Below are 11,754 nucleotides of genomic sequence, written 5' to 3' on the forward strand. Positions count from 1 at the left end.
CAAACTGGGACTTTGGATCAGCAGAATCGCTCCAGCATAACAGGTTGTGACTTAAACTGTAGCCGAGGGCAAAAGGATTATTTGTAATTACCCGAGTGCAGGATAGCAGCAATATCATCACTATACCCATATACAGTGTTTGACAAAGTAAGAGATAAAGCAGCGGCCCACTCGTCCATAAAATGGCATACACAATCTGGAAAAAGCAGATTTTCAATAATTCTCTTAACTTCTGTTTTTATTAAAGATAAAAGGTAATACCAGCACATCCTCGTATTTTACAAGCCCTCCTCTAAGAGTAGATATAAAAGCTGAGTAAAAACATTTTAACTGTCCCACAGAAAGTTTTTAACATTAAAATGTGGATACCTTTAATTTCCAAATGTGCCTGAAGGCGGCATGCACGTCTGGAGGAGTCCTGCGCCCTCTGCTGGACATGAGAGAAACAATCACCTCTCTTGGTTGCCAAGGAGTCGCGTCCTCGGTCGCTATCATGGAGCAAGCGTACACAAACACGGCTGTGGACGTATCAACTTATTCGGATTTTTGTTCTCACTCTTTTACATAAGACAATGAGGCTGTTACTGGCCAGGGGAGGTCGCAACGATGTGGACATTTACGCTACAAGTTTCACTTCGCCCTGAAAATGGTTGAGTGACTTAATCCGGCGTACTGCTGACGTTAGCTAAAAAGGACAAGTTAGCAGCTGCTAGCCGATTGAACCTGTACGTCTGCTCGGTGTCAGCGAAGATCAGCAGCCTCAGAGGATGCAAGTTCTTCAAGATCACTTCTTCTACCATTCGTATCCTGCATGCATGAAGTTATTTGTGTTATAGAAATGTGTCTCATGCACCCACGCTCGTTTTAAAACAAATGTAGAGTTCGGTAATGACCCAACTTGAAACTTTATTCGACCTGCTTGTATAATTCACGAGAACTTAATCATTACTGATTATTACTTTTACGCGACACATATCCTCTGACCACCATCAACAACTGCTCTCCTCAGCTGATGACTACCAGATATTCGAGGTTGAGAGATCATGCAAGTCTCGAGAAGGAGAGACAGCTTTTGGTTGAAGAGCAGAAGATATGCAAATCCCGAGCACGCAAATTCTCCCTGGAAACCAACCGACGCAGGAAGTCAGTTGTCAAATGAATATATATTATTTTTATTGTTGGACTAACAGCAAAGTTTCATCCAAACAACACACTTCTGTCTGATTTCTATGACCTATAATCTATAACTCTCCCAGAAACCCCTTTAGAGAAATATGTGCAGCCCATTTAATTTCAGCAAAGTAGGCTGTGCTTTGCTGGTGTTCAGAATGGGCCTCTGGTTCTGTCCTTGACTTTGATACTTTATAGGATCAACTGTGCAGACAGGATTTCACAATGTAGACCTGGGAATAGATCTATGTTTCCAGAGAGGTGATTAAAGCTTGACTTCTTTGAATGCTTAAAGCTGCAAAGTTTATCCCGATGAGGTTCAGATCCCTTGCACCTTCTAAATATGTGTTTCCATAATTGGGACCTGACGCTGAGAGGTCCTGTTTTTAAATCTAGTGCACTAAAAGCATGTTATTGCAAGGCTGGCTGTAGGCAATGGTCAGGCTTATTGCGTAACATCAGAACAAGGCGTAACCCAAGAACAAGAGGAACCCCACAAATTAGATTTGTTCCTTTAATGGAGGGGCAAATTAAACTGTGGATAAGCTTACCCATAAACGTTACATAGATTGCATGAAATACTATATCTTCACTTACAGTAATACATTTCAGTTTTATTTTTAGACAGCAGAATTGCAATCTTTAACATGATTTTTCACATGTAAAAAAGGCAGCATAATTAGGCACAATGGTGCACATTTAAAGGATGGGTGTAACTCCAGTTCATGTATAGTTTAATGACACATTTTCGAAAATGAATTTTCAGCTACTATAAGCCTTTGTAAATACAGTAGATAGAGCTACTTCTCATGGCTATTTACTGTTTCTGACATTTAAAAAAAAAAAAACAAAGTGGAATTTTATTTACACTATTACTGTTGTTACTGGCTTCACCAGTGAACCCAGGAGTGAATGGTGTCTTTAATTTATTAATGGCTCTGCTGAAAACATATCTCTAGGCAGGGACTCAGGTTTCTGTTTAGCCCAGACTAGATTTAATAAATTAAAATGTGCCCTAGGTTCATGCTCTTCCCTTTTTCATGGCTCAGGGCTTTGGATGAAAGACGGAAGCAGTGGGATGTGCAGGAGCAATGCCTAAGAGACCGCATCCTCCAGCAACGCAGACTGCAAGTACAGGACGCAACTGAGCGTTTCCAAAGAGCACATTTACCCCCTTCTGAGAGGCGCCGACAATGTTAGTAGATTATACAGTTAGCTCCATATATATTTGGACACTGACACAAGATTTGTTCTTTACCTGTTTACTGAAAAATATTCCAGTTATAGTTGTATAATGGACATGGACTTAATGCGTAGACTCTCAGCTTTCATTTGAGGGTATTCACATTCAAGTTGGATGAAGGGTTTGGGAGTTTCAGCTCCTTAACACGTACCACCCTCTATTTCACTCAACAGTCTTGACATATTTTGGTTTATTTGTATGTTTTCCTTTGTGTCTCATAGCTTTTAAAAGAAATGTTGCAAATATTGAAGATGCACTCCATCAAATTCAAGGCACCTTGAATTCGTACACTCGGCAGTCCTCTTTCTTGTCCAGCAATATAAACGTTAATGGGTAAAAAAGAAGCAGATTTAAACTTCAACCATTCTCCTATATTATCTTACTGCATACCAAAAATAGCCAGTCACTTCTTATTTATATTCTCCTTTCTCTTTTAAAGAAGCTGCTCCCCATCTCCTAAGCCACCCACGGTTTCTAAATCCTCCCACCGCCAAGCGCTTTCTGCTGTGGAGGCCTACACAAAACTCCTCCTGGAACAGAGCAGAATAGAGAGCGAGCACGATCACAGTCCACAGGTATTTTGTTTTTGTTTGTTTTGGGTTTTTTTTTTTTCATTTCAATGTGCAGGAAACTAGGGCTGCCACTATTAGTCGACTAGTCACGATTACGTCGACTATCAAAGTCGTCGACGACTGATTTAATAGTCGACGCGTCGTTTGAAGCTTTGTAAGATCACAAAAGACGCAGGAATAAGTAGGATTTAAGAGTGTAATAACGGACTGAAACAGAAGATGGCAGCACATTGCATGTACAAGGATGCCAGCTGCCGTTAAACTCCGAAGAAGAAGAAGTAGCTCTGTCCCAGAATTCATAGCGCGGCCCAGCTCAGTTTCCAACAATGGCAGCAGCTAGTTAGTTTTAATATTATTCTTATTATTCTTTCTGGGTCACAAAATAAACGTTTAACATATTTTCAAGCGAGAATGTAACTGTGTAAACCTCAAATATCTGCTCAGTTTATCGAGACACCACATATTTTCAAAAGCGCTCTGACGTTTTCGGAGACGTCTGTTACCCACTAGCTCGATAGCTAGCCGGGGGCAAGGCTCACTACAGCCCGCGAGAACACCGGACTCCGGCAAATCGTTTTCAAACCCACCCCCGTCTTTCGCTACTCAGGTTAAACATATATAAGTCACTTAGATAACTTAAAATGTTATTGTTTGGCTTTTTTTTTGTATTTTATTTGTTCCTGAGTAAATCGGTTTGGCTGAGATTAAAGTTATAGTTTTTACACAGCTAAATAAACGTCAAGCAGACAACTGATTATCAGAAGTGTGAGATGCTGGAGAATATACTCCGGTGTCCCGTTATATTTTAGATAGCAAGGAGTCTATTAAACTTCACCGAAACAATCTGCAAATTTCATTTAAATTTAATAAACTATCATCTTGTCTTTATTTTTAGTTAGCACAGACCTTAAACACTTCAAGCTGTAAGCTAATGATAGTTATATAAGAGCAGATGCATGCTGGTGCAATAAGCTGTATGCTGTACATCCAATGGATGCATGATGTGATTAGTCGACTAATCGCAAAAATAATCGGTGACTAGTCGACTATCAAAATAATCGTTTGTGGCAGCCCTACAGGAAACAAAACTACTTTAGTGTGACAGCTCTTCTGCTTTTTTCGAGGCCACAGTTTCTTTCAGTTGGCGCTTAATTGCTGTGGAAGCTCTGAAGCTGTACTTACTGCTTGTACTGCTTCTACATTTTGGCTATATTTTTATTAATTAAATAAAGACAGAGTGTAATATGCCATGTGTTGTAATGCCGTATTTAAATAATTGTAGAACCTGGTAAGGACCAGATTTATGATGATTTTGTTTTTCTTTTTTTTTTATTAATTAATGACTGAAACTAGCACGACTGAACGAATAATGGGCTGTTTATAATATTGGGGAAACCTACCTCAGTCACCTGAGACTGAAGAAGTCACTTGGATGAGTGTTGAAACGTTTCTCCCACTGAAAACGTCCAGATGAACAGAATCAATTTTGGGGGGATTCCACTAGGTGGCAGCATTGTAACAAACCTTTTCCTGCAGTAACAGTCCCTGTGGATGCTACAAACTGTAGCACCCTCTAGTGCAATGTGTGTATATTAATAGCTGTTTCAAAATGTATATTATTTATAACAGTCTTCATTTTCATTTTGTGAAAAAAAAAGATCAGTGGCAAGGACGCAGGGGAGGTCCTTCTAAGCACTGATAAGCAACAGGCATGCCTGTACAGTTGTAAAATATATTATTTTCCACTTATCAACTCCTCTCTGCTTCCATTTTCCAGGGTAGCCACCTGTCTGATTCTTGTCTTTCTGAGAGCCTTTCAAGTAAGGATAGTTTGGAAAATGAGGATTTCAACCACCTCACAAAAACTCTGCAGAGTTCCTATTCATCACTCTTGCTTGGCACAGAGAGGACCCATCAAGACCTAAGAAAGCAAAATGACTTGTGTCATCAAACATCAGACCTCTCAGCGATGATGCTTCTCGGTGATAACTTAGTCCAAGCAAATAAGCGGCATGAACCAAACCAGAAAAAACTAGATGAATCTGGATGGTGTAATAATAAGATAAATGTTTCTAAAGCCTCGTGGGAATTCACATCTATTGAACAAAGACTTAAGACAGAGATCCAGCCTGCTCTGAACAACTGTAATTTATCAGCTCATAGTGAAAATGTTAGTGCTGACCTAGAGCCCTATGAGATGAAAACTCGACAGAACAGCCCCGGTGGCAACATCATTATTGCAAATATAGCTGCTCTTGGCAACGCAGCACTCGATTCTTCCTATCCTAAACAAGAGGGCCTCTTGGCTCCCAAACAGGAGAGGATCCAAGATGACAGACAATTAAAATATCCAACTACAGAAATTCCTTTGCTTGCCAAAAATAGCAACAGCAAAGACATTTTGTTTGGGGATCCCCCAAAGCCAAATATTTTCTTGTACAACAGTACAACAGACAATTTGTCAAGAGAAAGCGCTCTTCAGCAAACAGGAAAAGAAAACAGCGTTCTGTCATCTCACAAAGAATGCAGTGCTTCTACAAACAATCTCAATAAGGTTACAAACTCAGACTCCAATACTAAGAAGCCAATAAATACAAAATCCATGGAGCATACCTGCTTGTCTAATATTCATTCAGATACATACAAGTGTTTTGAATGTCCTGAGAAGGAAGTCGAGAAAATACCTTTGTCAATAGAGACGTCTGATTCGGTATGTGAGGTCAGATATAGTAAGGGAATTCTTAAAAAGCAGTCCAAATACATGGATTCCACTTGTGTGTACGGCTCAGGGAATTTGATTTTTGCAAAACAAGTAGCTTTAGCGATCAGGGATAGTGTTGAATTAGCACGGAGAAAAACAAGGGACCTGGAGGGCAATAACACTGTCAAAAAGAAGCTGCGTTGGTTTGATGAAGTGCATGTGGAAAAAGAGAAAGATAAACAGAACAAAATGAAAGGCAAATCCTTCAATCTCTGTCAACCAAAAAACAACTCGGACGACCACCAGCTAAGTCTTAGTGCGTTCTCAGGGACTCCCAAGACTGGACCCGGCATGACCCCTGCAGCCTCCACTGGTTATCAGTTTACAAAAGAAGCTTGGGCAGATGTTCAAGTCAACTTGCCCCAGCAACAAACCGATGAGGTCAAGGTACACCGCAACAGCATCAGAGCCAGTGCCCCCAAGGTCCCTCGGAAAGAGCACTTTGGCAGAGCGGGTCCTGTTTCCTCACGAACAAGAAAGGGCACTGTCATACGACCTCAGTCTGCCACCGAGGTTAGTCAGATTGCCAAAACCCAAGGGAAGGTCATGGTGCCACGTCCACCTCCTCGGATGGAATCTGCGGAGGAAAAGACGCCGTGCATCACCAAAATTCCATATGGCAGGGATCCCGCGAGCGCCATCAACAAACGGGCCATGGCTGTTGAGCAGGTCCTGAACAAGAATAACTCACAGGGCCATTGCTCAGCTCAAACGCATAAAGAAATAACAACAGAAAATACTGTTTTAGACACACCACTGCCACCGTCATACGCCTCCCCACTCTCAGAGGGCATTGTGATGAGCATGCCCAGTTCAAGTCATCAGGACACTCACCACTACAGAAGAAGGGGGGAGAATGCATGTAATGAAAAAGACTTCTGTTTAGATTGTACTCCCACAGATGAAGAAATTTCACAGCTCTGGCATGGCGTCCGCAGTGCCTTAACCACAAAGGATGGTAATGTATATTTTAGCTGACAGCCCTACACACGGCTTAGGGTTAATTTGAGTGCCTCCAGAAATTTTAGGGTTTTTTTTCTACCTGTTCAAGTTCAGATTTTACATTTTATAATGTAAGTAGTAGCTACAGTACTTTGAGCGTAAAGAGGAACAATCTTTATTGCTAATCCAGTCCCAGGATGCTGTTTGACTGTGTTCAATAGTACAAGTATGCAGAAAATAATCTACATGACATTTGTGAGTTTTTATGACTATTTTTAATCATTATTCCACTTTTTTATTATTTGTAATAATAGGCTGTGCTTCAAAACATCCAACTCCTGTTTTAAAAATTAAAATTTTTTTTTACATGGTGTTCCAGACAGCACAGTCTGGAATATGCTTGTTCTTTTAGTTATGATACCGGTGCATATGTTTTCTTTCAGCAAAACCGATACTGAAAGCACCAGCCCTGGAGAGAGGGCGAGTCTTAAGGAAGCCCTGTACAGAGAAAGGCAGACAGGCTCCTGGCTCAGAGAATAGAAGACTTCATCAGATCTCTCAGGTACATGCGTGCAGTTGCGTAGTTGCCCTGTGGGAGGTGTGGTAAAGATCAGTAAGTGGGTGTGTTTGAACTTGTTTTGCTGTTCCTTTTATGCTGTCCAAAGTGTTAATTTAATAATTAATGGCGCCAAAGACAAGCGTTAGGGATAGACATGAGTTAACGATAAATTTTTTTTGTCATCACAAATAAAATAAGACTTAATTCATCTTTAGCCTGCATAGAAATTAAGGTTAATTGTAGGTCAGACTAACAGAATAAAATAGAATAGAAATCTTTGTCTTAAGCTTCCCAGACAAAGGGAACAATAACAACGAGCAGTTAGTAAAAAGCTAATAACTGATGTTGACTTAGTGACAGTTCATGTGTTGTGAGTGTGTGTTGTTTTTTGCAGCAAACAAAGCAAACCGCAAAGCTGCTCAGAACATTACCAAGCACTTACAACTCAGCCTTTCCAAATGAAGGTATTATGTTCTCTGTTTGTGTTTACATTTATTCAAGCAAATGTTGAATGTATTAGTTTAAAAAAAAAATGTTACTCTTCTGTCATGTCTTATGCTTTATAAGAGCTTTCTTAACATTTTCTTTTTTGTTTTCTAGTTTTAGGAAATATATATAATGTACCTTAAAAAAACAGGGATATAGGAATTTAGAAATCTGATAGGACAGCTGCATCATGCATTAATAAGGTGAGAGTGTCTGCCTTTAATGTAATCTCAGATTTTGAGAGTGCAGCCCAGTTACACCTCGCTGAAGTGCATGCTAAAGGCCATCTGGAAGAAAAGGGTATAGTGGCTGCCATGGAGACAGTCCAAACACAGAGATCTGGAACAGTAGAGCAGTACAGCCAACAGCAGGAGCTCACCAGCATTTCCTTGGAGGAGAAGAAAATTCTGCTTTGTCTGGATCGACTCAACCACCAGCTTCAATGTAAGCACTTTGTGAAGGCCGTTAAAATCAGGCCAGAATTTTTCTGACCTGTGTATGACAGAAGAGTATTAACATGATGTCGGTGCAGCGTAACCACGCCAACCTGTTACTATTTGCAGGTGTGCAGGAGCGTGTTGGGGGCAATACTAGCATGCATGGTCTTGTACTTAGTGATGCACCCTATGTAAGTATTTAGCAGGGATTTATTTCTTTCCTCAACAGAAAGGGTGACTTTGTTGAAGATAATTCATTTCTTAACTTCTGTCTCCATTTTCAGACAAGAGAAGTGAAAGCATCAAACCATAACAAACACTGTGGATCCTCGGCTAACAATCACTCTCGATACCACCAGAAGTCCTGACTTGAAGCTTGTGTTCGCCACAGCAGTCTTGAGCCCTCGTCGGTGCACTTTATGCTGAAGCATGTTGTTGAAACAAGCACTTATTACCCCGCAAAAGGAATTGTGTCTTTTTAAGTAACTAAGGATCTGAAATATAAACAGCCTTGAATTGCAAAGACAAAAAAAGACATATCAGCAGCCTTAGAGCACACTTAAGCTACTGACTATCAAGCAATCTAAGTCTGAAGTGCCTATTTAAATGAGAAAGGCTTTAATCTGTTTTTATGTTACAAAATGCAAAGATGCTCTTGTTTCAATCAATACATGACCAGCCCTGACTGCAAAATATACAAACATTATCAAATTGTATATGTTAAATGTTTAAAGGTGTACCATTCTGTATTTATTTTGCATAGTAACACTATGACTTGGTGGACTGTTTTGCAGCAGTTCAGCAGTGAACTGAATAAATGTTGTTGACAGTTTGCTGATAAACTCTGTGTTTGGCAGTGTTACAATCAGTGAATTGACCGAGGCCTGGAAATGGTTTATGAAAAGTTTTGCAGCATTGAAGGTGTGTTTGTCTTTCTTTTATGGCTGTGGAAAAGATGATTATGGCTACTGGACTCAACCTACTGGCTTAGCAAGCCGAGCCTCTACAGAGAGGTTTCTAAAGGTTTCTCTTCAGGTTGCACCTATGCTGAATTTTATTTTTGCTTTAAGGCTTAATTTATTTAATATTGCCCTCAATCTATAGTAACATCAAAAGACAAAGCATGCTATTATTTGATACTAGTTGTTGTTTAAAGTGTATTTAATTAAAAACTTCTCTGTCTTCCTTGGCAAACAATAGGTTCATTGGGGGAAGACGCTGTAGGGATTATTGATGTGAACCGCCCCTCCTTCTCTGGCGTGTCTGGGTTTGTCCCTCTGTCAGCCTGCTAGGACTTGTTCCAAGAGCTGAAGGAAGCCCAAGCTCATCTGAACAATGATGGGACTTTTTTTATAGCTTAACTGCAGGTTTCTTTGGTGTTCCAAGAAGGAGCTATAAACGGTAATGTGACAATGGTGTCTCATTGCCACATCGAGTCGTGCATCACCTCCTTGTTAGCTTACACCAAAACTGAGAACAGCAACAGAGAGAAACAATGTATTCATTTTTAGCATATGATTATGCCCACAACAGCAGATGCACTTTGACTCATTACATTTGAAGAGATTCTCCAGTGAAACATACAAACTGTCCAATGTGGTTAATTGACAATGAGTGTCAGTGTTATTTCTACCCTGTGTGCATGAGACGATTATAAAGGGAAGAAAACTACTTTTATCTGAACTGATGCTGATATTTAACATATTTAAGTCCTACCTATTAAAAGGAAACTGTCTAGTAATAATACTTAGACTGCCCCAATAAAAAAAAAAAAAAAACATAAGCGTGCACACAAATAAACACAATCGTGTAGAGTAAGTGTTCATGTTCAGATAAAACACTGAAATTCTGAATATTCTTCTGTAGGATTGCCCTGAAATCAGTTCCGTTTGGCCTGGCACCATTATTGTTCACAGTCATTATGCTATACAATGGTGAGTGTAATGAGCTTTAAGCCTTAACCAGCACAACACCCAGAAACTGAACAAGAAAAGGCAAGAGTGCTGAAAATAAGGGGAGACATTTTCACAGATGCAAGTTCAAGCTTGTGCTTTGGTCTGTTGTGAAGCTTAAGCTGTCAAGTATTTTGTCTTCTTTTGTTACAGTCCATTTAACACGCAATGAATGAGTGTCTGGAAAAGCAATATTGCATGCAACAAAAAATGACCGAAACAAACCTTGACTTTAAAAAAATCTGAATATCTTTTATAATAAAACAATATGCACATGGATGGAAGGTTGGAAATTATGCTTTACGTGTTTAGATCAAATTTGTAATGATAACAATGGCTTTAAAGCTCAGAAAATGAGTGATAGCTAAGATTTATGCATAAAACTGAAAGATTGTAGACAATAACATAGTTGTACGTGGTTTGTTCATGTTTAAAGGAAGTCAGAAAGGAAGGGATAGATACTGCAATAGTTTGTTTATTGGGATAAATACCGATTGTACACTGCAGGGGGCGTGCGAGCCTTCTACTCACTTGACTGTAGCAACAGTGTGTCAACATATCTGTAATAGCCAAACAGAAGAGCAAAGCGCTTCACACAAAGTGGACTCATACAGCTACACTTTCGATCACAGGTTGATTCTGGTTTATAGCGGCCATATAATCGTTTCTAGTAATATCCAATCGAGAGCAGTGAGGAAGATGGAAGGCTTACAAAAAGTGACCAAACTCGGCGTGGTGGGTGGTCCTCTTGGCGCTGCCGGGACACTGCAGTCCATCTCTTTAATGTGTCTGACTGCGTTACAATGATGTGAAAATGGCCACTTTCATTGAAACAATGGACATTTTTTTGACTGGCAGCATGTGTGCAAAGACTGTTTCCTTCATTCATCAAATTAGAGCAACTTTTAAAACAATAATCAAGTATTTCACAAATATTAAAAGTTCTCTCACTGTCAGCATTTTACTAATCATTTATTAGACACATCAAAGTTTAGCAGGACAAACATGAATTCCTATCAGTATGGTGGATTACAGCGATGTTAAATGTTTCTAAGATTTTGAAGGTGCAGCATTGTTAAAAAGTATTATCTGTCCGAAAGCATGTGGGTTGAATGTGACTATCAGTCTGTTAAGGAGGTTTACAGTGTCTGTGGATATTTAATAGATCTTCATAATGATGCATTCAATGGATGTATGGGAAAAGCTGAAACAGAGCCTCTATATCCAAAGAGGGTGGATCTTGACAAAATGATTTCTCAATGGGAGAGGGGCTGCATTAGCATAACAATTGTGGGAACTGCATGGGTCTACTTTTCATGAGCACTGTAACAAAAAAAGAGAGTGAGAGAGAGACAAAACTGTACTATTACACATAGTAATGATAGTTTTTTTTTTCTTATCTTTTCTCAGATTCTTGGAAAAGTGTTTATCTATATTGTGTCATAATGTTATAAATAAATCCTGCAAGAAAAATGTGATCTGCCAGTGTTACTTTAGTCAGATTTTCCGTTTGCAAATGCACTTTATTGTAAGTTATTATGAGCTTTAATTCAATATGAATTTGATTTTTGTTTTCTTTTTTGTCCTTTATTTTCTTGTTTTTACACTAGAAAAACTTTGGTAACTTAAAAA

General features: G+C 39.4%; 1 protein-coding gene across 2 annotated transcripts; it reads left to right on the forward strand.

Moving 5' to 3' along the window:
- The first annotated feature begins 454 nt into the window (after window positions 1-454).
- Window positions 455-9,012, forward strand: cep126 (centrosomal protein 126). Of its 2 annotated transcripts, none has more exons than XM_084951332.1 (11): window positions 455-802; window positions 1,024-1,143; window positions 2,220-2,365; window positions 2,635-2,746; window positions 2,853-2,988; window positions 4,763-6,704; window positions 7,132-7,250; window positions 7,642-7,711; window positions 7,968-8,177; window positions 8,297-8,361; window positions 8,455-9,012. In XM_084951332.1, exons 1-11 carry the CDS (start codon window positions 768-770, stop codon window positions 8,536-8,538), a joined length of 3,039 nt encoding a protein of 1,012 aa, XP_084807458.1. In that variant the 5' UTR covers window positions 455-767; the 3' UTR covers window positions 8,539-9,012. The 2 variants fall into 2 exon arrangements, with proteins under 2 accessions (XP_084807458.1, XP_084807459.1); XM_084951333.1 differs by having other exon boundaries at window positions 2,856-2,988.
- The last annotated feature ends 2,742 nt before the right edge of the window (window positions 9,013-11,754 follow it).

Source organism: Perissodus microlepis, chromosome 14, assembly GCF_051167445.1.
Source record: "Perissodus microlepis isolate ML-2025 ecotype Zambia chromosome 14, ASM5116744v1, whole genome shotgun sequence".
NCBI lineage: Eukaryota > Metazoa > Chordata > Actinopteri > Cichliformes > Cichlidae > Perissodus > Perissodus microlepis.